Source organism: Aptenodytes forsteri, unplaced genomic scaffold, assembly GCF_000699145.1.
Source record: "Aptenodytes forsteri isolate BGI_AS27 unplaced genomic scaffold, ASM69914v1 Scaffold2, whole genome shotgun sequence".
Taxonomy (NCBI): domain Eukaryota; kingdom Metazoa; phylum Chordata; class Aves; order Sphenisciformes; family Spheniscidae; genus Aptenodytes; species Aptenodytes forsteri.
The window spans coordinates 17,396,733-17,412,766 of record NW_008795695.1 but is presented as its reverse complement, the minus strand read 5'-3'; the positions used below and the strand labels follow the sequence as shown (position 1 = coordinate 17,412,766).

Below are 16,034 nucleotides of genomic sequence, written 5' to 3'. Positions count from 1 at the left end.
TAACAAAAATTATGTAGCTGACAAAATAATCCATCTAGGCTTTCATTTCTACTCTGTTGCCCTATTCTGTGACTTCTGCTAGTTCCCTGTTTTCCAGCAGGAGTTGGCACCTTTAGCAACAAGGTAATAATCCATAACAGAGTGACCCAATTGGGGGTTCACCCCCTTGTCAACACTTTCATGTTGCCATTGCTCACAGCTTTTACCAACTGTTAATCCAAAACAAACGCTTTGTTGTTCTTTCTTTTACTTCTCTCAGAGTAAAAAATCACTTAACAATCTCATTTATATAGCTGTAATTCTCTCATCCTCAAATACCATTTCAAAAATAATGCCACAATTGTTCTGACAATAGAGCGATGGCTTAAGTAAGATATAGGGCCATCTTCATCATTATGATCCGCTTCATGTTGCTTTCAATATTAACCTGCTACACTTTATCGGCAATTAAATTAAAATCTCTGGATGAGAGATAAGTCTATAAGAAAATTTTGTGTCCACCTATACTGGCATTTTTCTTTCTTATGCTGATAAGATTTCTTTGGTCATACCCAATTTTATTGAACTCATTTCTTAAAAGTGAGCTTCCCGATCCAGATCCGTCACATCAAATTGTCATTTGGTGGAATCCATACCACTGGCTAACGTAACATCTTGCTGGGGGCAGGAACAGCTTTTAAGATGTGTTTGGACATGTTGTTCTTCTTCCCCTGTTTCAAAGAGCTGCTTTAATGAAATTAAAGAAAATAGAGGCTTTCTGTATATTCTGATGAGTGTCAGGAATTTTTGAATGTTGGATAATTGCTATACAATTGTATAGAATATATATATATTTGCTGTTTTTGTAAATGGTGAAACAAAGGGTACAGATACACTTTGTATAATGTATGCCCATGTACAATAATGTATGCCAATGTACATTATGGATTAGCGTATCTGGAAAATGTTATTTAACCACTAGGTGCAGCTGAACTGTCCATCTGTTTAGTCAGAAGTCAGCACAGCTGTGAAACTTGCACGTAACATAAAAAACCCTCATACCTGTGCTACCCTACAGAACCTGGACAGCACTATTCCCCTCAAAAGGTAACTGTCATGAAACTTTCCCAGAAATAAGAACTCAGGAGCAAGGTACTAAGACCAGCCTTCAGGCTGTGAGAAGAGCTATGAATTAATCAAGACTAGGGAAGTTAATTATAAACACTCAGCCCTTATAATTGGTTTATGTGATAAACTGAAGCAATAGAAAAGCATAGGTTACAAAGGATCATTATAAACACAGAGACAAAAGAGGACTGATTCATGTATTTCCTCAACCAGAAGATACTCTGGCTGTGTACTCGACATGCTCTCAACACAGTCAAGTTTGGTTGCTTAGGAATTTGTGAATTTCAGTCAAATATCGATAACTGACAATTTGTGAATGTTTGAAGTTTCTCTTAGAAGATCAGGGAAAATTAAACATGTTTATTTCCCATTGAATATTTAAAGTAAACTAAAAAAGCTGTTTTATTAGAATAAAAAATAACATTCTTCACACTTGTTTGGATGAATCTTGGGTCTTAAATTTCGTTTACTGAAAAAAATTTCTTTAGAGCCGTATGTAAGAAAACAGATGAAAAGTACATATAGGGTAAAAATACGCATTTAAGGTTGATTTCTGAAAAAAAACCTATGTCATATTAGCTAGACAGTATTTAGATTGTCCCCTCTTTCTTAAGAAATTATAATAATTTTCTGTTTCAAATGATATCTTCTGGATTGGATGAAAGAGAATTCTTTTAACATAAAAGACATGCTTGAAGATTTTTCACTTCCCAAGAATTTATACTTGTCCAAATAATTTAAATAGTGAAGCATTTAAACAGTAGTAGCTGTTTAAATCTGATCTGCCACTAATTATCATCATTTATCTTCGGATATAAAAACTGCTTACTACACATCACACATACACTCTGATGAATCACTCTTTCAGAATAGAAAAAATTAAAAACAGCTTGCCAGGCTGTTATCTTAGAGGTTTATGCTTTTATTTACGTTATTACTGGTAGACTGCAGAAAGCTGAGATAGTACCATTAAATTTGATTCCTAACAGGCTTCAAATTCATCTAGCAATAATGACATTATAATGTCATTGAAAACCATGAAAAGCACCAGAGTTATAAATGATCTTCCTACCTATGGTGTAAAGCATTTCATTACCAGACTTCTTGCTTGAAAAGATGCAATGTCCCAAATCAATGTCTTGCAGTATGTGCAGAAACCAGTGTTAATAAATATGAAATGAAATATTATTCCTATGAATAAAACAAGCACTACACATCATGAATCTGCAAGTCTTTCAAAATGCTGCCTCAACTTGCTCAATGCATGTTCTTCTTGTCAATTCAGATGCCACCGTGTTGGAGGGAAATAGCCCAGGTATGTTTAAGGTAGCCTACTCATATGTGACAAGTCAAGAAAGAGCTAAGCCTGCTACTCTATAGTAAAAAAAAAAGGTAACATATTTTGATACACAGCTGTTCTCACAAGGCTGAGAGAAGTTATATAATAGTATTTACAGCCCTCCAAAAAGGCAAGAATGTAGGTTGAGAACTTCACATCTTTTCATTTTACTAGATTGATCACTATCACTTCGTAATATGGGAATGTAAGATAATAATATGCCCAGACAATAAGTTATCTTTGTCACCGCAATATGAGCAAATATAAAGTTTAACTAAGTAATTATAAATATTAACTAATCAGTAAGTATATGCTGCGCAAGCTCTTGTTAACAGTTCAACTTCAGATGCCCTCCTGTTTTAAAAGCATTCAAAAATAAAATCCGTTTAAAGATCTGGACAGTGATTGCCAATATGAGACTACATCGGTCAGTGTGCAGGGCGGGGGCATATTTGCATGAAAATCATCCTTATAGGAAGGATGTAATGCATCTTGATTTACATTTTACAGCTTTTCAGTTTTTCACAGTTCTTTGGCAGGAAGGTTTCTGTAACACGGTATTTCTGCAAAGCCTCTACTGGACCAGATTCTAAATGGCATATATGAGACACAAAAGCCAAGTCTGCCTGCCTCTCAAACTGATTGCCTGATAGACTGCAATCATAGCAACTTCTGTAGACTCATCTTTTACCACCATACAATGCACTACACTCTTGACAAAGTTGGAGCATGGGTGAAATCCCTTCCCCTCATTTACAGCTATGGTAAACACACATTAGGATGTTTCATCTCATGTGTCATAATTTTTAAATAACATTTTTCTTAAAAAGTAGGATGACTTTGAACCCAAAAAGAAATGTAGGTTAAGTCTCAAAGGTGCAATAATTGATGAAGGTAAAATGTAACGATGCATAATTTGTTGTAGTGAGTATGACTGTTAACACACATCTATTAACAGAAATACCGGGCATACAGCAGTAACAAGCATTCTTTTCTTACTACTTATACGTTGTACCGTTCTGTTTCAAAGAGAGGTATAATACGAAAAGCTGGTGTATCTCTGAAGAAATTGATTTTCACTGTGTCCTCTGCTGATTAACAGTAAGTGGAAGCTATCTTTTTACAAAGCTTTATTGCTTCTTTCAAACTAGGCCTCCTTCTTCAATCCTTTTTGCTGCAGATATTGGCCTGCTGGTGGGAATGCATCTTACAAATAGGGACAACCTGCAGATAAATATTTCCTTGCAATGCTTACACAGACATATTTTTGCTAACGTTAGACTTTGTGGAGGCTATTCTCTTTAAAAGGAGAGATGGTATGTGTGCAAGCCTCACATCCAAGACAGGTAGAAAAAGAAAGGTTCAGGTTCAAAGGTGCCTATAACAGCAGACATACTTTTATACGAATGTCCCATATTTGCAACAGGGTAGAAATACAGACTGAGAGAAGGATTTGTCTAAACCTCATCTGTTGTCATGGCAGAGCTACATTTGGTGAAGCACGTACCTTATTTGCAATGTTCCTAAAATAGCATGATATCCAAGCTATTTATTCTTACCATCAGTGACTTGAACTTCTTCTTGGATGTTGGCTGGCTTATTTGTATTGACCGTGGCAGAATTTCTTGTGGCAGGCATAGCATTTGCACCAGGAACTACACCAGTCAGCAGCACTTCTACTCTTCTTTCTACTCTCTGCCTAGCTCGACAGCGTACCACAGCTACAAAAAAGCAAAAAAACGTATTTGTAAAGCGTCAGCATCTTGATTTTAACAGAACAATTAAACATAGAAGTTAAATGTGCTTAGAGAGTGACAGAATTCCAATAGGACCAAGACAACTAAAAGCTTTTTCCCATTCCACTGTTTCTATTGTTCTGTTTAGGTGAAGTAGTAGAAAATACTGCTAAACAAACGAAAATCTGTTCCTACAGTTAGTTCGCAACAGCACTTGCTAAATTTCTCCTTTTTTTGTAATCATGAAATGTATCTTCATTTCAGTTCATTTGCAAAGAGAAATTATGGTATAGTTTGACATAAGCCAATGAGAAAGGAAGACTGAAAGGAAAGCAAAGAAATGAAAGAATTTCAAAGTTAAATGAAAGAATATTAAGTTACTCTTTGATTTCTTAATTTAAGAATATTGTTGTTCAAACTTAATCTTTTACAGAACTATGCCAGAATAAAAAGAATTCTGATACGAGTTTCTCTTTGAAGCATGACAGAGCTTTTTTCAATTCAGTAAGTGATTTTAATTAACTGCTTCTAAAATATGTCTTTTTTCATTACAAGGTAGTTGGGTTTTAGCTTATACATTACATTTTACAAAGCTTACTTCAATAGTTATTGTTTATGCTTCTTTCAGTAATTATTGGCACAGAAAGAGGAGAAAATTAGGTGCAAGAACTGAAAGAAAAATAAGTTTTCCCAAAGAAAAGACTTAGAATTTTCTAGAGTTATGGAAATCAACATGAAAAAGAACAGCTGATTACATACTTCTCAGTTTCAAGGTCTAAATATTATTTTCATCAGAATTATACCCAATGATTTTTTAAAAAGTAACTCTGAGCTTAACATCAAGATTTAATGATAAATAATTTAGAACCATATCTTGGTAAGTAATTATGTAAAGTGTTTTAAAAAACGAGCAATGAAACCCTTACTTCTATACCATGTTTAATTAGCTTCAACTTTCAGTTCTGGAGCTTGATTCACTATCATTATTTTGGAAAACAAATAGCTAACTGCACATCAAGTTCAAGTAATTTCCTTTCTTTAAAAAAAAACCCCAACCTTTTCTTTTTCTTGGTCTTTTCCTGTTTAACAGGGTTTCAGTAATCTCTATAGCTCTCTTCTAAGCATTTCCATGAGGTAGAGTTACTGAAATGGTTAAAAACACATCTTTTTTTCGAGATGCACGGCCTTATATTTAAGAATAAATTACATTGTCTGTACTACACCAGCTTACCAAGTATTTCAGATTACTGTGTGCACACATTGTGTCCACATCATTTTCTATTCTGCAGCTCATCTTACTACCAGAAATGATTCTACATTTTCTTTTTCCTAAATTGCTAAGTAATATTTATGGATAAAAATCAGATCCCTGTGGGATTTGACTGGGCAAGTCCCTGAGCAACCTGATCTAATTAGACTTGGCTTTGAGCAGGGGGTCGGATTAAATTACCTCAGTGGTCCCTTCCAATCTAAATTATTGTATGCTGCTTTGACTCTACAAGAATTAAAAAAATATTCTGGATGATTCTCCATTTGTAATCACTTTTATAAGATAGCCAAGTTGTAATCTACTTAACATGTACTACATGGCTTGTGACCACTGATCATTTTAACTGGTCTCATGAGATACTAAGCCAAGTATCTTCTAGAAGTTTAAGTACATTAAGATGCAAATAAGAATGACACAAAAGATGAACTGCCTAATATACTAGCAAAGCAGCTTTGGTTTTTGACATAACAGCTTGTAGCCTCCAGGCAATTTTAATAAATGTCTGCATTAAAAGAAATGACAATACTATTTCAATCATTATTAAAAACAATGATTTAAAAACTAAGTCGTTTTCTTGTAAAATACCTGCTTTGGATTCATATCTTACAACAGGGATTTTTAAAAATTCCATTTATAACTGAAAACCATAGACTTTCAGAATCAAGGCAGGAATGGAATCTGTTTCATAAATACACTTACAAACAGGTATTTTAGTTTTCCACGTCATTTTTCAATGAAAGATCTAGTACTTCCTTAGAAAAAAAAATTAGCCCAACATAACATGGTGATGGCCAAAGAGATATGTATTCAAAAATAATGCAGTGCTCCTTGTATGTATTACAAACTTTTACTGAACATAAACTCGTGGAGAACACACTTAGTTATAAATATTCTGCAGTTTAGTTTTGCCGTTTTAAAGAAGTATTTAGGAATTTAAAATTATGTAAGATTTGACATTACTTAAGGTTCTGATCATATACAGAAGTGATGTATAAGAAGTCACTTAAGAAGTCACTTAAGCAATTATGAATGCTAACACTTTTAATTCGTAACTTCTATACCTAATGAAGACAACAGCCCAATAAAAGGGAGATGTATCTCAAAGTCTGCCAGTGAATTATATACCAGCTTTAAATAACACAACAAACATTCACATCAATATACATAGTTTTAATGCTAATGAGACTCGTTAAAAACATCATTTTGGGCAACAGCTGATTGCATGATAATATTCTGCCTCATTCCTTAAGGTATTAAAGTGGAAATTAAGGAGATGAAAGCTCTAATTAATACCACATCATTGGTATTTGTCTGCAAGTAAAGGGTCCTTAAGCAAATTTAATTAATGACAGTAAAAATATCTGTTTCTATAGTTTTCCAGAAGTTATTCCTGTACCTTAGTCTATTTAGTGTAGAAAGGTATTATATTCATTCATCAAAAGACAAAATGGAAAGACAAGTTGGTGTAAAATTGTCCCTCAACTACACCTTGAGCTATAGTTTCATCAAGGTTATAGATTTAAAAAGCCGTTCACAATTTCTGTTTCACAATTCTGAGATTATATCACACCTTTAAAAAATAGGTGCATCAAATCTATAAACACTTACTATCCCAAAAATAAGCAACAACAAAAACCCTATGAATGGCAGTCATCTTTTAATGCAAGTTTACTTCTCAGGAGCAAGTGGAAAACTTACTGCTATTCACACTAGTCTATATTCTGTTTTAGATTAAGGAGTGAAATTCAAGGCTGAGAGAAACAGCGGACATCTACTCCAATATTTTGTACCCTGTAAACTCTCCAGAAGAGTGTTCTGGGTGCACAAGCAGAAATCTACCCTTGTGTCAGTCTTTTGTCTGATTTACCTTCGGTTCCCTAACTCAGCATTAACTGGGACACCGAAGGGCACAAGCCTTGAGATTTTCACCTGCTCCTGGCTCCTTTTTTCCACAATGAGAACAAAATAATAGATCTAGATTTGCTTTGTAGGTTGGCAAAGGAGATTTTATTTTTAATATGTGATTTTATCTTTTTTTTAAGATGTAGCAAAGTACAACTGCAAATTCTCGTGATCAAGCAGGTGAGAACACAAATGACTAATTTTCTTAAATTTATTGTTCACGTTTTTTTCAATCATTACCTACCTGGAACTAATTTCTGCTGCGGTGCTTCAGGTATTCCATGAACCGGATACATCCAGAGTATTCCCTGAATTCCCCCATTCTCTGCTACAGTAACACTGCTTGGAAAATAAGTAAAGAGTATCATTGTGATAAACTGCTGAGAATTTTTGTTTCCAAAGTTATCTAGGCTTACGAGTTGTTGAAGAAGTGAGACTCTATTTTATTGTATGCTGTAATGCTAAACATACTTAAGAAAAATATGAAATAAAATCCAACCAAATCAGAACAGCAATCATTTACATCCACTTAGTTTAGTGTCTTCAAATATTATTCTGTCAGGATATGAGAACATTTGGCCTTATCTGGTCTCTCTTATGTCATGTCTACACTGAAACAAAGTTTATGCAGTTTATGCATTACATAAACATATCCACAGGAGAATCATTATTAGCCCAAATATACTGAAAAATTAGAGGCATCTAAGAGCTTTCATTTGCTCAATATCCATAACTGCACTGGCAGCTAGTACTTTACATTTTCTTTATTTAAAGTTAGAAAAGATAAGTATTGAAACAGATAAAAGTCCTACCCTAAATGTGCATACTTTGCAGGGTACATTAAAAGCTTATGTTGGATACCTATTGCCCTCAAAATCAGACACTTGATTGCCCACGGGAGCTACACACAAATATCTGAAGGGGAAAATGATGACTTGAGTATCCTCAATTACTTTTTCTTTTCCTGTTAGAATAAATTACCTCTTTAAGCCTTTATTTAATGCAGCAGAATCCTCATAAGGCCAGTTTTCACCATTTTCCCTCATTACATGAATTACCACCACAGCCTCATACATTTTCATTGTATCTGGCATGAATAACACTGGGATGTCCAGTTTTTCTTTCGGAGCTAATCGGGTTCCTGTAAGACAGAACAGATCGTTATGGTTATTTTGAAAGTTTTGTAGATTATTTGTATCATTTTAGTCATATATTTCCTTTTTTCTTTTTGATACACTATTTAACATTTTATCATAGTGTACCGTTCTCCCTGTGATAACAAATTTCATTTTACTCTGCCCTTGCTACAGCCAAATCTCATCTTATAGTAGCATTTGTGGCCTGGCTTCCTGTAATAAGGTACTTCTTGATTCAATGTCCTGAATAGAGGAGTGTTATTTTAGACTTCTACTTACTGATAGAACTTTGAAATGAAACCCAGGGAGACTCTGAAGGCTCAAAACAGAACCAGCATGATTAAGTGAATCCCACATTTAATAGCCAAAGATCATGTATAATATGTGTAAGTCAATCCAATGATTTTCTAGGGCCCAAGTCATCTTTTCTGAGCATCTGTGGGTTGCAAAGTAAGAGAGTAACACTGCATAAAAAGGACCAATCCAAAAGCAATCATTCATGTTCAGGACATAATTGAAATATATTTGAAAGAATTCACATTATTATTATACAAGCCATGCCTTTTCTGTACGATTTTTCATCTGATTGATTTTGCTGTTTTAAAGAAATAAACCTATGTTGTCTATAACGAAGGTGGCCTGATACATTGCATTTTTAAGGGCAGTCTTCCAATGACTTGCCAGTCTGCCAAGTGTCAGAACATCTACCTCAAGGTGTGTTCCAGCTATTTCAGAAATAAAGTTATAGAAAAATCACACAAAGTAGAACAAGTAAATCATACAGTCTTTTCACTATCAAGCTCCTTGCGTTGAAAAGAACTCTTGAAATTAGGGTTAGGGCTTCAGCTTTAATTCTATCTGCAGAAAAACCTCTTAGTTATGAGTAACTACTTCTCCATTAAGCTTTGAATCAATTTTTGTGATAATTTTTCATGCCTGCTACAATGCATACATGCTAATACAAGTCTGAGTATCGTTCCCTGAGAACGATTGAATCTCCTCGAGTTAGTGTGCCTGGGACAAGCAGTACTCTCCCTGTGATTGCTTCTGCTGATAACCACAGGCTGCTGGGTGCTCAAAAAATGTCAGCAGGGAAACTTTTATCTTGTGCTCCAAATGTTCACCTTCCTACAGCCTAAGTGGCTTGAGGGTGAAGACCTCAATGCTGAGAGCTGTAGCAGAGTGAGTGGTAAGAAAACTGAAATGCAGTCTTGGGAAGGACAAAGTATAAAAAAAGAGGTGGATGCATGGAAGTTTGGAAATGAAAGTGGACGTGTAGGGAAACAGAGTAAAGTGATGACAGACAGTAATGTCCAGAAGCAAAAAACATCAAGTAAGTCACAGCAGGGTGGCAGCAAAGGGTTTGAAAGACAGCTCTCCAAAACACGGAACAAAAGCCAGGACTCCTTATCTGCACCAATCCTCTGCTAGCATTTAGTTATAAAGTCTACTGGACATTGCAACTTCTATCACTACCTCACAATCTGTTGTTGCTATCATTTATTCCTTCAACACAAACAGCAACTTTGAATAAAGATATCCAAAGTAGCTTGCGTAGATTAACAGCGTATTTAAATTAATAAATTGCCCTGTCCAGACTAATTACCTTTATGAAGAATTATCTCGTACTGTGTTACGTAGGTACTTCCTATAGTATATAATGTTACTGAAGTCGATGTGGTTCTGCAGTTGTAAAGCTTTTAGCCAGAAACACTCCTAAATTAAAATAAACTAACCAAATTAAGATTGGAAAGTCAATCTTAAATTAGGAAGGTTGGGATTATTTAAAGAGAAGCCACTCCATCTGCAGGATTTCTGCCTCTTTCAGTAACAATGCCTCAAGACTTCAAACATAGACCACTGCCTCACATTATTATGGATTCTACAAACAGTAGGGAATTCTTACCTAAATATATCTGGATTTCTGTATGTAAGAGCTTTATCATGTAGTAGTTATGGAAATTAACCAACTGCTTTGCACTCATAATTGCTTAATTTTTGTGTATTTGTAGAAGTCCATCATGGCATGAGCAATTTGTCTTTGAAATAATTACTTGAAAAGTCTTGTACCTTGAAATAGCTTGAAAATATCCTCATTAAAAATCCATTTAAAATGCTAATATCTAGATGAAGAAATAAACTATATTTTTTCTTTTTTCTTCTTTCAATAAAGATTTAAGATTTTTCTTTCGATCTTAATCTCCCTATTTGATGCATTATCTATCAAGTACATACTCAAGATTTAGAACATATACTATATATATACATATTGTGGGCAATAATGCGGTCAAAGGGTTTTTTGAAAACCTTTAAAAATTAGCAACTGATTTTTTAATCCAGTATCTGAAATAAGTAAGCTGACCACACACATTGTTGCCAAACTTCTAAAAGCATCTGAACTAGGATCCATCCCTCTGGAACAGAAGTCAGCTACAGCACTGATGCACTATTCTCCCTCTGTGAGAGAAGAGGCAGCTCTCTACCGTGATTTGCCCACTTTGGGCCTATTCTGGTGTAGTTAAGGCAGAGGCCTGTAATATCTTTAAATTAGAAGTGTATTCTTCAGGATATATTTGCAATTAGATTGCCTTGAATCCAAATACATGCATACCAAAATAGTGTAATCAACAACAGTATGTGAGCACTTTGTAACACCATTATAGCACATCCAAATACAATGCATAGGCATTTTAATTAAGTTTGCGAGCAATGTGACCACCAATGGGGCAAAGACATATGAAGTTGCATGTAGGAGGTATCCAGGTAACAGAAGTTGCAAGATGAGGCACAAGGTAAGCAGAAGAGACTGAAAATAGACAGAACATCCTGCTGAATACACAAGAGGGATGATTAGCAAAAGCAAAACCAAAATAAACAGCATGGGGAGCTGCTGAGATTGCCCTTTGGAGGTGGAGGGGACAAGAAGCATAAAGCACTGGCAATGACCAAGGAAAGATGGAGAAGAAAGTCAACAAGACCACTTCAGTTCCAACTTCTCTCGTCAGAGTTGTTCTTCTCTCTCAAGTCTGATCACTTTGACCTCCATGATGAAGAAACATCAAGGACCCAAGCCATCACTGCTAACTATATGGCATCAGCTTCATGGCATTGTATACTTACTGCTAATTTAGGATATGATTGTTAAGGAATAACACTTTTATACATGTAGTAATAGTGATTAACTGTGTAAGAATTACTTATTAGCATGACATTTATTGTTAATAAATGTAAGATTTTGTTTTAAAGTTTAAAAATGGCCTAATTTGTCAGTCCTCTAAACACTCCCATCACAGAGATCTCTAATTCCTTAACAGTGTATTTATATGTGTATATATGTAACTGCATACACACTATGTGTACTGTGTATATACACAGAGAGAGATCATTACCTATAGCTATACACACACACACAGAGGCATGCACATCTATTCTATTGCAACACTGGTCAAGTATATCTGTGGTTTGTAGCCATTTCCTTCTTGGCTATTTTCTCTCTTTTGTCACAGAATCATAGAATAGTTTGGTTTGGAGGGGACCTTTAAAGATCACCTAGTCCAACCCCTCCTGCAATGAGCAGGGACATCTTCAACTAGATCAGGTTGCTCAGAGCCCCATCCAACCTGACCTTGAATGTTGTCCTTCTAGGTCATTGTGGCTGGCTTCTCCTCAAGCTGCTGAAAGGCTGTGAAGGACAGAGGACCTTCTCCCCTCAACAGTGCAAAAGCAGCTTCAGCTCCCCACAAATCACTTTGTGTTCTTTAAAAACACTCCCCCTGCCTTTTCCCATACGTGTAGGAAAACACCATCCCAGCTCTTTCATCAGTACATCTACTGACACAGCAGACAATAATACGAATGTGGGCAATTTTAGTACAAAGCAGCATGACTGATCAAGTTGCTCCTATTTCTCTGTGGACCTCACGTGTTCTTCTGGGAATACCAACAATGTATTCCCTCCCCATGCCCTCTACAGTGATGCCGATACACTGCAAATAACAAATTGCTGCTACATCAGCATCTCACTGATTGCAAAATATCCAAGTAGATGTTCAAGCTAATTTTTGGTCTCTAGTGTTTTACCAGAATAATATACTCTGGATGTTTTGCACCTTAAAAGAAAAAAACCCAAAATAAAACCCAAACAGAAAACAAACAAACAAATCTTTTCAGGAGTTATAATTTAGAATAGGGTTTTAATAATTTCATTTGCAACTCTTTTAACATATGACAAATAGAACGGACTTTAATACCTAGTTACATTATATATGCATTGCATGTACTGTTTGAACTGTAGCTTAATTATGCCTGTTACAGTACATAGTGCCTTGATTTTTAAAATAAATTTTAATACAGAACCCATATGATAGCATTCTGGATCATTCTGGCAGAAAATTGGTTATTAAAGATCATGAAAAGACAAATTTTATAGTATCACTATTGAAACAGAATGTGTTCACATTTTTAATAAAAAAATCTTCCTACTAGAAGCTGTTCATAATGACAGTAATTTTTATATCACTGGGCTTGCCTGCACCTGTCAACTAACCAACTGATCATTAACTGCTAGTACAGATTTATTTCCTTATGATTTTGCCTAGTTAATAAGATAGATGAAATGGGCCTAATTGCAAAAACCAGACATTGCTTCATGCTTCTCTTTTCTCCTTCCCATTTATAGAATGTGGGCCAGCAACTGCTGGCATAACAGACAATAATATCTATGTGGACAACTGTAATACAAATCAGCATTACCAACCAAGTTGCTCCTACTTGCCTGTGGACCTCAAGTACTCTGCTAGGGATACCAAGAACCTATCCCAACGACTGATCCCTTATCTTCCTGTAAGTATTTATACTGCAATGAGTATCCACAAATTCTTCATAAGAAATCCATAGCAAGGCTCTTTTCAGAATAAAGCTGCATCACATTTGCTAAAAAGCTTTGGGCCAGATTTTGATAACACCCTACCTCTATTTCACTGTCCTACAGGCCATTAGGAAACAGTGATAGCAGAGTAAGCTCAGCTCACCCTTTAAAAGACTGAAACCATCTGATTCAAACCAAGGGCTGCAATTAGAGCCAACTGCCTTACAGAGAAGCATGCGGAGATCTGCGTCCTCCCTCATTTCTTTTTTAGGAAACCTGTTTTTAAGCCTTGCCTTGCCTCCAAAGGCTGGTGGAAAGCACTGATTCTGTAGAAGATTCCTTGGGCATCGCATCCTTTGACACTTGAGCCTAGAACTCAGAACTGAATTAGATAATTAAATCAAAATTAGTATATTTCAAATTCCTTGCTTCGCTTCTATGGGGCACTGCACTGTCGTTGAGTTCTGTGTAATTTCTGTGTCAGCCCTAGAAAGCATAGCGCTGTGAGAGCTAAATTAATTAAAGTAATGAAGCAGTGGATCCCCATAGCTGGGATTTTATTTGGAAGGAATACAGATGGGTAAAAATGCGTTTCTTGCCTCTACAGTAGCTTAGGAAACTGTTTAAGAGCAAGCATCTCAGGCAGTGCCACACTGATAAAATTGTGATGGCAATAAGCAAAATATCCTGCAATATCTTTGAAAAGAATCATCATCCTCTCATCTAACCTTATCTTAAAGGCATGTATTTTTCATATTAGTAAGGTACTTTGATGGCAGATTTTCTAGGTGTTGAAAGGACTATCTCCTTGATGCACTGCTGTCAAGTCTGTAGCATCTCAGAGTGCCTCACATTGATTGTACCCAGAAGAACAGCACTCAGTTCAGATTCCTCTAATTGAAAAAGAGAGATGAGGCAGAGCTCACTGTGTCTTGTTCAAGTCTGATGGGGAATCATTTAAGAGTGGGCACTTTTGTTTGTTTTTTTTCCTGATAGTTTCTCCATTAAAATTATTAGTATAGAATCATTTCAGTTAAAACCACAGACGGCCCTGCTAAAATTAGCACTGGCCATATAAATGTCAACCCCGTATAATCAGGTCTGTTTTCTACCATTATCCTCAGAATCTGGAAAGGGCAGCCTCCAAAATATTCAAAGACAGCAGCTGCTGCTGGGGAAGGATTGGAATTCTTTCTCAAGGAACTCATCCAGAGAGGACTGATACCAGGCAGTAAAGAGTGATGTATTGCCAGCACTCCAGTAAGTATCTGAAATACATAATAAAAGCCAGGCCTAGATATTCTTCATTTATTTTCACCCGCTAGAAGAGATAAAAGCCTGGGTCACATATGAAGACTAAGATTTTTTATAGCAGCTCTTCCCAAAGTGGTTCAGTGCTAAATTCCAAGAGTTTAATAAAGACAGCATTTCTGCCTCAGCTGTTATTAAGGATGGGTTCATTTTTGTTTGCATCTTTTTTTTTGAGTGCTTCCAATGAGGCTGCTTGAATTTTTGATACCCTTTCAGTAAAACATGATCACAATCCCTTGTTATGGGTTCTAATTAACAAACTGAGAATGCAGCAGTCTGTGTTTGTTTTGCTACATCAGTATTATAACTTGTCAGTCTCAATGAGTAAATATGAATAAAATTTTCTGGATTGACAGCCATCACACAACAGCCAACAGCCTCCATCTGTGGAGATATTAAAAACTTGACTGGACGTGGTCCTGGACAACCTGCTTTAGATGACCCTTCTTGAGCAAGGGAGGGGTTGGATGGACAAGATGATCTCAAGAGGTTCCTTATCACCTAAACAGTTCTGTGATTCTGCAATTCTGTGATCATGATAGATCACTATGCTTTGTCTTGTTTCTGCTTTTAAGAATACATATAAAATACATTCTTGTTTGCTCGATACAGACACTTATCTCAGTGAATTGCAGGTGATAGGAAGAACAGTGCACCTCCTACAAAGGGAAAGGAAGAAAGCGGAACAAGGTATCACCCTGGCTCAACAATTAGTTTTTGGGTGCGCTTAAAAGCAAAGCAGCAGCATACCAGCTATGGAAAGGCAGCCAAATACCCATCAAGGACTACAAGAACCTTGCTAGGTCATGCAGAAATGCAGTCAGGAAGGCTAAGGCTCAGCTAGAACTGAAATTGGCCAAAAATATCAAGAACAAGAAAAGGTTCTTCAGATATGTGAGTAGTAAGCAGAAGCACAGGGAAGACAGTCCCATGGCTAAACAGGGCAGGGAAACTAGTTACATATAATGCTGACCAGGCAGAGGTTCTCACCACGTTTGCTGACGACACTAAACTGGTGAGGCAGACAGAAGGGAGAGACAACTTAGAGAGACCTGGACAGACTGGAAAGTGGGCTAGCAAGAAGAGCATGAAGTTCAACAAAGACAAGTGCAAGGTCCTGCACCTGGGATGACATAACCAAAGAGCCCAGTACAAGCTAGGATCCGATGTGACTGGGGAGCAGCCTTGCTGAAAGGGACCTGGGGGCCCTGGTGGACAACAAGCTGAACATGGGTCAGCAGTGTACCACTGCAACAATGAAGGCAAATTGGATCCTGGGCTGCATCCACAGGGGCACTACTAGTAGAGATAGAGATGTGATCATCCCACTCTACTCAGTACTTGTCAGGCTGCACCTGGAGTACTG

General features: G+C 36.3%; 1 protein-coding gene across 1 annotated transcript in view; it reads right to left on the bottom strand.

Moving 5' to 3' along the window:
• Positions 1-16,034, bottom strand: part of CFAP47 (cilia and flagella associated protein 47) — a 382,585-nt gene that overhangs the window by 32,457 nt on the left and 334,094 nt on the right. The window contains 3 exon segments of the mRNA XM_019473044.1: positions 4,006-4,167; positions 7,599-7,693; positions 8,336-8,495. Of these exon segments, the coding sequence (XP_019328589.1) occupies positions 4,006-4,167; positions 7,599-7,693; positions 8,336-8,495 (417 nt within the window).